The following is a 13,650-nucleotide window of genomic DNA, read 5'->3' as shown; positions in this document are numbered from 1 at the left end:
AAAATTGTTCATTTTCAATGAGGAAGTGATACAAATATAATCTGTACTTTTGTTGTAAATACAATAGTAATATTACTAAAACATGCTCTTGAATGATCAATTGTACCTCCACATGTGGATACATTTTGAAGCAGGTGTCTCCTATTAATGTTTTTCTTGCTTGCCTCTTGTCTAGACATGCAGGTTGTATTTGTCCAGGTTTTGAGATATGACATTTAAAATGACATTTAAAGATTTTTAACAACAACATTTGTGATTTGTAAACAGTTTCATTGGAACTACTGTCCAAAGAAATAGTCCCTATAGCGTGTGCTGTGTGGATTATCCAGGGTAACCGGGACGTTGTTTCTGGAATAAGATGTTGTTTACATTTTTTTAAATGTCATTGTATTGGAAGCAAAAATCTCTGAGACGGATATCTTAAACCCTCAGCCAATAAAACCAAAACTGTCTGCATGGTTACATACCCCAAGAGGTGAGTGAGAATGTGTAACTGTTTTTTGCCATTTGGGTGAACCACCCCTTTATGCTGTAAATGGCAGCCATTAACAGCTGTGAGGTTGTTCAATAACATCACATTGAGCCATTTCATCCCCCTTCTTTGCCACATCTCAAGATGTTTGTGGTCATGTGACAAAGTAAACACGAAGATCATATTCCTGCTAATTTTTTTTTATGTTAAGTTTGGATGCTTTTATTACACATTATATGGGAATCCCCCGTCTTTATAACCTAACATCGATCCCATCTCATCCTTCTCATCACTAATCATTCCATGTGTCACTCTCACCATCTCTCAGTGCCTTCACCGAGGCCACCACACTGTTTTCTCGCCAATCCACCCTGGAAGACCTGGATGGAATGCCAGAGTGCATTCCCAAAACCAGCGAGCGAGCCAGGCCCAAGCTGCGTAAGATGTACGGCCTGGACGTGTCCACTTCGTCAATGGACAGCTGCAGCAGCTTCATGTCCAGGTGCCTGGTCTCTGCATCATCCATTTACACACACGCGCTACTTCTCATTGTCACGGACATGAAGAAGATCCTCACGTCTCTTGACTTCTGATTTATCGAAAGGCTTTTCCAGATCATTGTTTGTTGATTTTTGACGTCCGCAGAATCATTGCATGGCATTTTTTTTTTTAACCCTGTTTTTTTACATTCTGTCAAAAATGCATGTAATTTTTCATTTTGAAATAGAAGTTTTTCCCCCAATAACGGTGATATGAAAAGCAATTTTACAGCTCTTGGGTTGTTTCTCTTCAGCAATTGCCTGTCTGTAATTTAGGATTGGAATACCACTTTTCTTATTTCAGTGATCATTGATACAGTATTCATACAACAACAACAACAACAAAACACTTTAATTATTTAGTTGTAAGCAGATATAGGTGATGATTACTGTATTTGTCAACAACCGTAACAAAATAGATAGAAAAGTGCACTCCGTAGAGTGCAGTTCTCTTCCAGGTGTGTCTGCAACGACCACTGCTGTAATGTTTGATTGAATCAATACAAACTACAATTGCCTCGTCTAGACCGCAAGCGTGTCAGGCGTGTTTTTTCACATGCACGTCTCAAGCAAGAGATACGCTCTCATTTCAATCTATGCAGCTGTCTGCACCTGCTCCAGGCCGCTAAACTGCAGTTCACCGTGTAACGGTTCATGATGCCTGATTAATGCTTCCTCTGAACAGAAACCGTCAATCCTGCTGTGTGTTTAGTTCTGTTAACTGTTTGCTCTGTTAGCCAAAGACACTGCAGTACTTCCACCGACTGCTAACAACTAACTCGCTCTCTCCTCCTACGGACGTGAGAAGATAAACTACGTTGTAGTCAGTGCTCGGTTTAGTTTGTTATTTGCTAAGCGATAGTTATACATACATATATACACAGGCTACATGCAATTGTCTTAAGAAATCAAGACGGGAACAATTTTAATCCAGAGCGAAAACAAGAGTCCAAACTGAGGACTGCGGCCCTCACAACCGGCCGGTTGGACAAGTGAGGAGTCAGCAGTCAACGATGGTTAAAACAGTCAATAAAATATGTGGTCATTTAAATATGTTTTCAAAAAGTGTTAATCACTCTAACCATGAGAGGATCTTGAGCATACGGTCATAAATGAGCACAAAACAAAAAGCTGATGGATCCAGTAGTATGCGAGATTGGCTGTGGACAGATGTGGACAAAAAACACACACACGGCAGAATACATAGTGTCCTGGCGACAATATAGTATTGTAAAATACAGAAATAATATAAAATATGTCTTTATAGGTGATGTTATACTTGTTACAAATACTGTTCACTAAAAACACTTAAAATTGTCATATCAGATTATAACTAAATTATAGTTTATTAAATGTTTTTTATGTTCTTATAAATGCTTCAGAAAAAGAAAATTGTGGATAGTTAGAAATGAAAAGGCTTTAATAAATATTGGTTGGTACGTTATAATCAGTACACCTGGCCCCTGCTGAGGATGTGCAATTGAGCAGATATATATTTTTCATTTATTCTGTGTAAATTAGGTGACTGATTCTATTTCAAACATCCAGTTCTTTTTATTTCCATGTGAACGGATCGACTTGAGCGTAGATTGACACAATCCCTGCTGTTTTTGTGCCCTGCAGTGAGGCGACCCAGTGCGTCACGCTCTACTCCAGACAGGGCACCACAGACACCATAGAAGAAGTGGAGGATGAGCAGGATCAAGGGGAAGACAAACAGCAGCAGCAGGTTCCCTGGGAATCCCAACAGCTAGATGAGAGTGAGGGGGCCGAGAGCAGTGGCTGGAGTGATGCAGAACCCAAGGACAAAGAGGAGGAGGAGGAGGAGGAGGAGGAGGGCCAGGCAGGACTGGAGGGTGAGGAGGTACCAAGAGACCAGAACAGAGAAGAGAGAGAAGAGGCTCTCTGGGAATCCTTTGGCCCAGATGAGGGCCCCTCTCTCAGGCTGGTGGAGACAGAATCTGCCCCTTCTGCCCAGGAGAAAGACTTCACCACAGAGAGTGAGGACGGAGGAGAACAGCAGGACTTCATGCAGGCAGAGGAGCGAGTAGGGCTGGTCTACACTCCCGATACAGATGCTTCTAAAACGTATGACGCTGACGTGCCTCCCAGTTACAGCAAGGCCGTCAGCTTCGACCGTCTGGAAGTTAGCGATGACGAGAGTGACATGGATAGGAAGAGGCGCATGGTGATGACCTCTGACAGCCGCTCAGACAGCAGGTCAGACATCATGTTGCCCTCCATGACCACTGAGCTGACCGCCAGCGAACTGCTGCTCAACAAGTAAGTCCAAAAACAACCAATCATGTAAATCGGTGTCGGTGCTCTTTGTGGCCCTTCACACCATGCATCAAAATGTGATCCAATCGACAAACCACCTCCGGGGTGGTCAGAGACGCATTGTGACCACATTGAAGACAAGTGTAAATGCAATGGCGTTTTTAATGCACATACAACAACTACGAGCTCTGAGGCTTTGATTGTAATATTCTAAACTTGTGTGTGTGTTTCAAATCAAGTTATCAGATCTCAATCAGATGTCATTGTAAATTCTGGAGACACATATTAATAACAGGTGTAAATGCAGTTTGAATCCTATCTAGATACAATCTGGACATGATCTATAATATTTGTGGTATATTTGTGTCTCTTAGTGAGTTATCTTTCTGCATCTGTTTATAGTTCTTTTGAGTGTGTTTTTGGTTATTTTACATCTGTTTGCAGTTGTTTTGTATCTTTTTGTTGCCTTTGTGTGTCTCTTTGTGGTTATTCTGCATCTCTTTGTAAGTTCTTTGGTGTCTTTTTGAAGTCATGTGGTTGTTTTTTATGTGTCTTTATGTTCTTTTTGTATCTCTTTGTAGTTGTCTGTGTGTCTTTAATTGTCATTTTACCAGTGAACATGTTTGTGAATCAAGAATAACCCAGATAAACCCAGATATTTATGTTTCTGTAATCTTTTAGATTCCGAAAAACAATCAAACACCAAATCAATCCCTCTCTTTATGTCTGTTTAGGATGTTTTATGATGAGGAGCTGGAGCAGTCAGATAAATTCTACCAAAAACAGCCTCTGATCCTCCAGCTCTGCTACGCCATCTACAACATGCTTGTGGCCAACTCAGAGATGGTGTGCTACCTGGTCATCATCATCAACCACATGGTATCGGCCTCCTGCATCTCCCTGGTCCTTCCCACCACCATCTTCCTCTGGGCCATGCTGTCAGTTCCCCGGCCCAGCAAGCGCTACTGGATGACTGCCATTGTCTACACTGAGGTACAGTCAGATACGGATGGAAATTTGGTATTAGTATTGGTGACAATATGTTGATATCTCAATTGAGAATAAAGCTCCGGTACGGAGGACTGGCTCATATTGTTTCTGCTGGCACAAAATTAAGACAAGCTCAGAGAGCTTTACACTTAATATATTTGTAAACACTTTTGTATAATAACATCCAACAGGTAGGAGTAAAAAGTTGCATTGATGGACATATAAAATAAGAAAAAGATAATTACGTTCTAGTCTAAGAGTAAGAATTCACTTATTGAGTTTCTATTATGTTTCATTGGAAAAGCTCCTGACAGCTTCACTGACACACGCTTTGTTTCCCCTCCAGGTCACCATCGTCATCAAGTACTTCTTCCAGTTTCCCTTCCCCTTCAACAAGGACGGTACAGATAAGAATAAACCATATCATCTTCCCAACATCATTGGAGTGGAGAAGAAAGAGGGCTACGTCCACTACGACCTGGTCCAATTACTGGCTCTCTTCTTCCACAGATCCATTCTGAAGGTTGCTGCAAACACAGAATATTTGGACAATGTTAACCTGAATATGTGCATCATAGTTAATGATAAAAATGGTGATATTATACATTTTTCTAATTGTCAACAAATTCCCCAAAAGACCCAAACCAACAACAAACACGGAACATTGTAGTTTATCTTTAGTCAATCCCACATACTCCGTCTTGCTGCCATAAAAATTCACCAGAGCAACAAATGTATTAGCGGCCGAAAATAGTCCATTATTGTGAAACAACAGCGACGCGATAATCTTGGCCAATCATTTTGTTGTTTTCACTATTTTTCTATATGAAAAATATTGTATTAAACACAAGGGGATCAATGAGCTAAAGTGTTGCAAAGTGTTGTGAGAAGGTCTCACAAATTGTTGGTTGTGGTCTTTCTATGGGATTTGTTTGCAAAAAGAAAGAAAAAACCTAGAATATTGTCTGTTTTATCTGTTAAACATAAGCTCTTTGTGCTTCCCATAGATATAACTGTGCTGTATAGGCTTCCCTTGAAAGTAATTAACAAATAATAAGCTGGCACCCTTCAGGGCTCCAATGTCGGCTTATTTATTACAATTAGGAGACATTTCGAGCACAACTGCTCTTCACCAGACTAAAGTTGACAGTGTACGGCGCCATCTTAAATATACACATGCTACAGTTATACGATGCAATCACGTGAACAGAGTGTCTGAAATGACAAAAGCATTCATTGCGTAGACGAAACACAGAGGCACCTCTTCAGTGTTTTCACTTACTTTATGATGACCTACAAGCCTGGCGGTGGCCTCCTAATATTTCTGTGTGTATATATATATATATATATATATACATATAATGTGTTTTGACTATGCAATGTATGCCTTTCTCTATGTCACTTCAGACAGTTCATGTGTGATTGCATCATGTGACTGTCAGGTTCATATCTAAGATGGCACCTTGCACGGCAGATTAGCTTTTAGCAGCACGAGCTGGCTGATATTCAATCTTAAATAAAAGGCCAATATTGACCCAATTTTGATGTATTGAATCTTGTCAGATCATTTCTCTCCATCTGTTTCTCGCAGTCTTCCTTCTTTCTCAACAAATGAAAGAAACTCTGTAACTGTGATTGTTTGGGATGTACTGTGAAATGTTTGAATGCAACCGCACTCCCTGTACCAGACCCTCAATTAATCTGGGCATAAAAGATGACACAGCCTTTACAAATCCTGGCCTTTTTCCTCTTTTTTTCATTTCCAGTGCCACGGTCTTTGGGACGATGACGACCCCAAAGAAAAGAGAGCGCTCTCTCGTCAGAGCGAGTCGGGGGACGAGGGGAAAGACAAGGGGAGTGAGATGGGGTCTGAACACGCCTCCTCACTGATGAGTGAGACGAGAGGCTCCACTCACACCTTGAGATCCATAAACTTTGGGACCTCCATTGATTCAGGACATGTCCAGGTGCACTACTCGCAACAGCAGACCTACCAGCGTCGCAAGAGCTCCAGCGGAGGCTCACACATTTCTCACCGATCACCCCACTCTTCTGCAAGGTCCAAGAGAGGTGAGGATCTTTGTCTATTGTCTATTTCATAACACTAACGAGAAAACATGAGGCTGAATGTGGGACAGTTAACACCTTAAAAATAGCCCTGAGGGTGATGTGTCATTTTGCAGTAAGCATAACTGTTAGTCTTCTAACAATAATAATCATAACTACAATAAATAGAAGGAAACCTCTGAGCATGTGCCACAAAAAAAAACATGTCTTGTGGTCTCTAGTGTTCACCCTTGGATTAAGTTGTTGTGTTTATGGATCTTAGGCTTTATCAGTGACTCAACGCCTCGTCATGGCTCATTTGCAGAACGAAATGTAAATTGTTTCCACAGGAAGTACGACTTCCCACAACAGCAGCCACAAGGACGGCAGCGAGCCCAGCGTCCATCAGAAGACCCGCAAGCAGATGATGATGGAGAAGCTGAGGGAGCAGCTCCTCAGAGGAAAAGCGTTCATCATAAAGTGGTACAATGAAGCACGGCTGGTTCACAAAAGTTGTTTCTTTTGTCTTCACCCACGGCTGCTTACTGGCCAACAGTCCTCACTGTAATTATACAAGAAAGTTTGTAACTGTATGAGGGCAGTGATGAGAACTGTGCTCAGCAAGTATTCTGCACGAATAATGGAAAATCATATCAGTGAGACAGCAGCTAAAACCTTTCAAAGGTCTAAATTTAGAGCTTTAATTACAGCATTCCCGTTAGACCAGTCAGTGTAATTTTGGTAAGTGCTGCAACAGACGATCAAAACATGTTACTGTTCTAAATGCAATCACAAGCGGTTTCTGAGATATTACGTCTGCAGCAGTAGTTGAAACACGTAGATAAAATACTTATATTGCTTTTGTTTTCTCTCAAAATAAGACCAGTGGTGTCTGACGGTGTATTTATTTAACCTTTTAAACCTGTCCTGGCCAAGATAGGCAGCATTACTGATGAGTTACTTACAACATCAGACAAAATATGCAATAAAATAACCACAAATAGCATTTCTAATATGATAAGATTACTCCTAAAAATGTGCCTTAGGCTTTTGTGAGCCATGCAGATAACTAAGGACAAACCAAAATCATAGATTTGTGAATATTTTGCAAAAAACTGGTGAATGCAGCGAGTTCTCCTAAATCATTCTAACAATCCACTTAAAAAATGAATCTGCTGTACGAGGGGTTCTTGCGTGAGGCCCAATGTTTCTTTTTATTTCTTCACAGGTTCATGGAGATCTACCTTCCCATGTGGCAGTTCTTCTATAACTTGATCCACCCAGAGTACAGCGCAGTCACAGACGTCTATGTGCTGATGTTCCTCGCTGACACAGTTGACTTCATCATCATTGTGTTTGGATTCTGGGCGTTTGGTGTAAGTTTTAGAGTCAGATTTGAATCCATAAACAAAATCACTTCTGATAAAGTTAACATTTAGTTTCATCCCTTCTAGAAACACTCGGCTGCAGATATCACATCGTCCCTGTCAGAGGATCAGGTGCCGGGACCTTTCTTGGTCATGGTCCTGATCCAGTTTGGGACCATGGTGGTAGACCGGGCCCTCTACCTCAGAAAGTCTGTCATGGGAAAAGTTGTCTTCCAGGTCCTCTTGGTCTTTGGCATCCACTTCTGGATGTTCTTTATCCTACCAGGAGTCACAGAAAAGTAAGAACTCAATCCTCCGTCATATTAGATATGATTTGTATTTAATCCCAAGTCATTAAGTTAATGTTCAATATTCTGAGGTACTTTGGTGACAATATCCTTGGTTTAAAATATAGCTTAGTGTCTGTGGTGCATGCTTTTCATCTCTCTTGTATGTCTGTTACTAATCAAATAAAGGAAAACATCTCAAATTGTTTGATTCTGAATGTTTTACAGCTGAAAGGAATTTGTTCAGTTCTACTTTTATTTGCAATCGCGTTTTTTTGTTTGCAGAGCCTTGAAAAAAACTGAATATTTGAGTCTTTGTGCTGTCTATAAATGAAAAAAGACCACTTCAATTTTACAAACTGTTTTGCTTCTCTGTCCCTCGTAGGCGTTTCAGCGAGAACAGAGTCGCTCAGATGTGGTATTTTGTCAAGTGCATCTACTTCGGGCTGTCAGCCTATCAGATCCGCTGTGGTTATCCCACCCGCGTTTTGGGAAATTTCCTCACCAAAAGCCACAATTATGTCAACCTCTTCCTGTTTCAAGGGTGAGTTACTCCAGGAATGTGTCATTTCTTCCAGCTGGGCAAACAGGTCCAAGGCTCCCGTCGTGTCGGAGGTTGACAACTAGCTGATGTTGCAAGAATGGAAGGAGACAGACAGGATTACACCTGGAGTTGTTTGTTTCAAAAATGTGGAAACAAGATATTTATCTCGGGTCTTTTGGGAATGTTTTATTGTATATTTCAGTAAAATACTGAAGATTTGCTGTTTCCAGCTTCTCAAATGTGAATATCTTGAATTTTGGTCAGTTAGTGAGGTCAATTTATAGACTTCACCGAGAGCTCTGTACACTTCTGATGAGCATTGCCAATTTTCTAACATTTAATTGATTAATATATAATAAAAATCAATCATTAGTTGCAACCCTAGTCATACCAGTCTTATGCGAGAGAGATTCATGTTAGTGGAGTAAAAGTATGAAGTAGCATATATGGAACTACCCAAGTAAAGTACGAGTACCTCAAAATTCTACTGAAGTACATCAATGTACTTAGTTACTTTCCACCACTAGATATTAATGTAAAAATGTGTCGTGGTCGCCATCAACTTTCAGTGCTGTCCAGTCATATTACTCTTAAATCATTTTAATTGAGATCATTTATTGTTGTTTTGGTCTTTTCGTGGAACCACCCCAAAAAACACTATACAGAATATAAGTGCTCATGGCTCTAAATCATTATGTCAAAACATGTATGGCAATGACCATGGCCGTGGGTGAGAGCCATTGCTGATTATGCCGGTCTTACTCTTGTACAAAATGAACAAATTCCTGAGCGTGATTTTCGGATTAAAAATACTGAATCAGATTTTAATTTCTTCAAAAATGTTGTCTAAATAACTATGATCTGTCTGTTGTTTGTAGTTTCCGTCTGGTGCCGTTCCTAACAGAGCTGCGAGCCGTGATGGACTGGGTTTGGACCGACACCTCGCTGTCTCTGTCCAGCTGGATCTGCGTGGAGGACATCTATGCGCACATCTTTATCCTCAAATGCTGGAGAGAGTCTGAGAAGGTGTTTATCATTGGGGCTTCAGTGTACTGAGAGAAAGTGAATCGCCATGTTGGAATTCATGCTGAAATTTGCTTTTGTGATTTGTGAAAGTGGATCTTTTCTCTTTTTAAATTTGAACGCCTACCTGGCTCAGTCTGCAAGTACCTCCTCTCCTGAAAGTTTTTTTTCTCCATCTTTACTTTTTAATCCTGGTCCAATTAATTGCCTAATTCTAATGGATTTACAAAAAGTAGTCCAGGCAAAGAAAACACATAGCCATTACCATTGCATCAGGTCTGCACAGCAAATATAACATCTCACTGTCCTTTATCGCATCCTTCCGCAGAGGTATCCCCAGCCGCGAGGCCAGAAGAAGAAGAAGGTGGTGAAGTACGGGATGGGAGGGATGATCATAGTGCTGCTGATCTGTATCGTCTGGTTCCCGCTGCTCTTCATGTCCCTCGTTAAGTCTGTTGCCGGAGTCTCCAACCCACCGGTGGATGTGTCGTTTGAAATCACCCTGGCTGGCTTTCAGGTGTGAACACAGTTTCTTTTATTCAAATCATTTGAGCCAAAACAAGCTTTGCCTAGTGCTTTACTGAGCTAAAATCCTTCTCAAAAGAAATGAAATCCTGCCTCCTTTGAGAAGTAGATAAGATAGTGAATAAGTCTGTGATTCAAGTCTTTATTTGAATGGCTTGAACTGGCACTTTTTGATCAGACGTGAAAGAGAAGCCAGAGGATTGTGACCATATTTTTCTAAGTTGTGTAAGTATTCTGGCTGCAGGGTTTAATGTTTGACTGTGTATCTGGGAAACACTCACAGTTACTAAAAACAAACAAACAATTTCTTCTTCTCACAGCCCATCTTCACCATGAGCGCTCAGCAACAACAGCTGCACGATGTGACAGAAGAACAATATAGAAAGTTTGTGCTCGGTTATGAGGAAGATGATGTAAGTATAAGAAATATAAAACAAATACAAGATGTCAGATGTTGTGTTTGTTGTTGTATAAGTCAATGTATTGAAAAAGACATGCGCTGGGTTTCTGCTCGAGCTCAACACAGTTCTTTATACGGGCTAATTATCCGCTTGCTTATGTTTATCAGGTAATGTTTATCATGTTTATACTCAAAGTTTAGGGACTTTGACAACCTGCTAATTAGCAGGAAATCATTGTATAATTACTATCCTAAAGCCCAAGGAGATGCAACGAGAAGCTTGCTTTTTCCTATCAACAGACCAAAAAAGGTTTTTCGTTTATTATCACATTAAGAAAAGCATCAAATCCTCACAATTGAGAAGCTGTAATCGGGGGATGTTCAGCATTTCTGCTCGAAAAACTTGATTGATTCATAGATTATTAAGATAGTTGCTGTTCTATTTTTCTGTCAGTCGTCTACTCAGTCACTTAACTAACTTATTCTGCTCAAAGTAAACAAATGAAAATAAATATTTGGACAAATAGAACAGCTATTAAAGTTCATCCTCTGAGGAATATGAAGGCCTTTACCAAATTGAATGCCAATCCACCCAATAGCTGTTGAGATATTTCACTCTGAACCAAAGTGGGAGACCGACCAACATTGCCCTGCGTAGAGTCACTCCGCTATGCGGTTGGCTAAGAATTCCACACATTGCACCTTTTTAAATAATGTTCCCACTTTTTTTTTTTCCGCGGTTAGGACGCCTTGCAGTGGCTGGAGGGCTACTTGGCAGAAGACCTGATCATTGCAGAGCTGAAAGGTAACTCCAACTCTCTGTGGACCATCAGTCCACCCAGCAGAAGCAACCTGATAGAGATGTTGGACTCTGACGAGGATTTCTTCATCACTGTGTCCTGGTCCGTGCAAAGGTACACCTCCCTCATGTTGTCCATTCACCATGTCTGCATGTATCTTAACTATGTGACAAGAAAGTGGATGAATTATGATCTATAGCAAGAGATAATCCCAAAGTACAACCACAAAAAGGGAAATGTGTAACTATAATCGTGCACTGTTCACTGTATAGTCGGTTAACTTTTAGTACCAGGGCATGCCGAACATTTGGTTCATGTGATTACAAGACATTTCAAAATCCAGTAACACACAATCAGGCGGTTCCGCAGGAATATGAAAAGACTTGTTCGTATTGCGGTGAAAGTGATTCTCAAGTCACAGAAACAACTTTGCAATGTATTTGACAGTGTTGCACACGGGAAGGCTGCAGATACCTCACATCCACTAATCTCAGAGTGTGAGCTGCTTTCGTCTGGCCGTCGATTAACAGCCAGCTGAAACATTTATAAGAAGTGTTTTATTCCCTATGCCATCCAGGCATTTCAACCAGAATGACTAGGGAACTCTTGTTATTTTATAAGATGTGCTCTCTTTTATTATTCATATAACATATTCGCCACCAACTGCCCATTTGCACTTTTATATATTGTATACTGCATATTTACATTTTTGAATGGTGTGTTGTGTGTATTGTATGTACCTTTCTATCTTATCTAATCTAAATAATCAATTCATATTTCGAATAAAAAATGTACGCTTACAAGCAGCTGCAGTTTCATGAGGTGATAAGTCCTTAAATGAATTACTATGTACTATATTGTGTTTCTGTTGTTGTGATTTCAGAAAACTCGCTATAGGTGCCAAGGCTGAAATAGCGTCAGGAAAACTGGTGAAACTTCTAGAAGGTTACATAAAGAAGGAGCTTATAGAGGTCCTGAATGGGACAGTAGAAAACTCAAAAGTGTGAGTATATCAGCAGCTCCTCTTTTTGTTGTCATGTAATAAAGTGTGTTTTGCTGCAGTAACAGCCTCTCTTCCTCTGCAGGACCCTGAAAGAGATCTTCCCTCGTTTTATGCGAGCCCCCAGTGACGCAGATGCCAAGCCTGTTGAGCAACTTAATAAAGGTGAACATCACCATCTTTATCAATGTATAGATGGGACTTTTTTGGATAGTTGTTACTTGATTTGATGACAGCAAAGGAAATGTAAGAGCCTCAATTTAAATTTCACTTTTTAATAAATTGACACCTATTCTTAAAGTGCCCGTAGGAATATAAAGTGCTGAATCATCTTTGTACATTTAGTTAAAGCCACTACGTTTAAAGTAGCAGTATCACTATCAACAAATGTCCAGTAATAGACAGGATTGAATGTCTCTACAAAGAAAATTATGTGCCATAAGAATAATCTTGAAAGATTTAAATATCACATTAGACAAAAATGTGTTAAATTTAGAATATCACGGTTTTATTCTCCTAAAAAGGATACATAATGTTTGTTTGTAAAGTAGAAATCTGACATTATTAATATATTTTAATTAAAATGTTCTCAGAAGTTCTTCTTTATTTTTCACTTGTTAAGTTTCCTTGTTTACCGACAACGTTTTCTTGCTGAGAATGGGAAGACGTTTTTGTAAATGTGTTCTATTTTTTGAAAGTAACATTTTTTTATTCTGATTAAATAACAATAATAATAATACAATAATAATTGTATTCCCCATCTTTGTAGATAACAAGCTGCTGAACATAACCTTGACCTTGAATAGAGCTTCGAACACCGGGAATCAGGAATGGTGGATTGTCAGCCAGACGAAGCCGGGCCCGATAGCAATGAGTTATTCCAAAAAGAATGAAGCAGGCCTGGAGTTCTACGTATTTAGCGACAAAGTCAGCCCGCCCAGTTTGGGATTTCTGGCGGGATATGGGTATGTGGTGATATGTGGTGATTTTAAAATAGAGAGAACACACACACACACACACACACACACACACACAAAATATAACCTTATGTTATTTGCCGGGACTGTGATACAAAAGAGCCAAAGAGCACAATGTCTTATTTCTTTTCTCTATTTCCTGTCTAGGATCATGGGCCTGTATGCCTCTGTGGTTCTGGTCATCGGCAAGTTTGTGCGTGAGTTTTTCAGTGGCATCTCCCACACCATCATGTTCGAGGAGCTGCCCAACGTGGACCGCATCCACAAGCTGTGCACAGACATCTTCCTGGTCCGGGAGACGGGGGAGCTGGACCTGGAGGAGGACATGTACGCCAAACTTATCTTCCTCTACCGCTCTCCAGAGACTATGATCAAGTGGACCAGAGAGAAAACTGAGTGA

At 40.3% G+C, this 13,650-nt stretch overlaps 1 protein-coding gene across 1 annotated transcript in view; it reads left to right on the top strand.

Moving 5' to 3' along the window:
• Positions 1-13,650, top strand: part of piezo2b (piezo-type mechanosensitive ion channel component 2b) — a gene marked incomplete at its 3' end in the record, with an annotated part of 74,815 nt that extends 61,165 nt beyond the window's left edge. Inside the window, exons 38-54 of the mRNA XM_079173238.1 lie at positions 801-974; positions 2,635-3,294; positions 4,026-4,284; positions 4,628-4,804; positions 6,048-6,351; positions 6,678-6,810; positions 7,556-7,703; positions 7,782-7,993; positions 8,367-8,525; positions 9,404-9,551; positions 9,877-10,065; positions 10,394-10,486; positions 11,218-11,387; positions 12,157-12,276; positions 12,359-12,438; positions 13,043-13,238; positions 13,398-13,650. Coding sequence (XP_079029364.1) covers positions 801-974; positions 2,635-3,294; positions 4,026-4,284; positions 4,628-4,804; positions 6,048-6,351; positions 6,678-6,810; positions 7,556-7,703; positions 7,782-7,993; positions 8,367-8,525; positions 9,404-9,551; positions 9,877-10,065; positions 10,394-10,486; positions 11,218-11,387; positions 12,157-12,276; positions 12,359-12,438; positions 13,043-13,238; positions 13,398-13,650 — 3,475 coding nt within the window. The remainder of the gene's footprint in view (positions 1-800; positions 975-2,634; positions 3,295-4,025; positions 4,285-4,627; positions 4,805-6,047; positions 6,352-6,677; positions 6,811-7,555; positions 7,704-7,781; positions 7,994-8,366; positions 8,526-9,403; positions 9,552-9,876; positions 10,066-10,393; positions 10,487-11,217; positions 11,388-12,156; positions 12,277-12,358; positions 12,439-13,042; positions 13,239-13,397) is intronic.

This window comes from Pholis gunnellus (assembly GCF_910591455.1).
Source record: "Pholis gunnellus genome assembly, chromosome: 14".
NCBI lineage: Eukaryota > Metazoa > Chordata > Actinopteri > Perciformes > Pholidae > Pholis > Pholis gunnellus.
The sequence above is the reverse complement of the archived record's forward strand: the minus strand, read 5'-3'. Positions and strand labels throughout refer to the sequence as shown.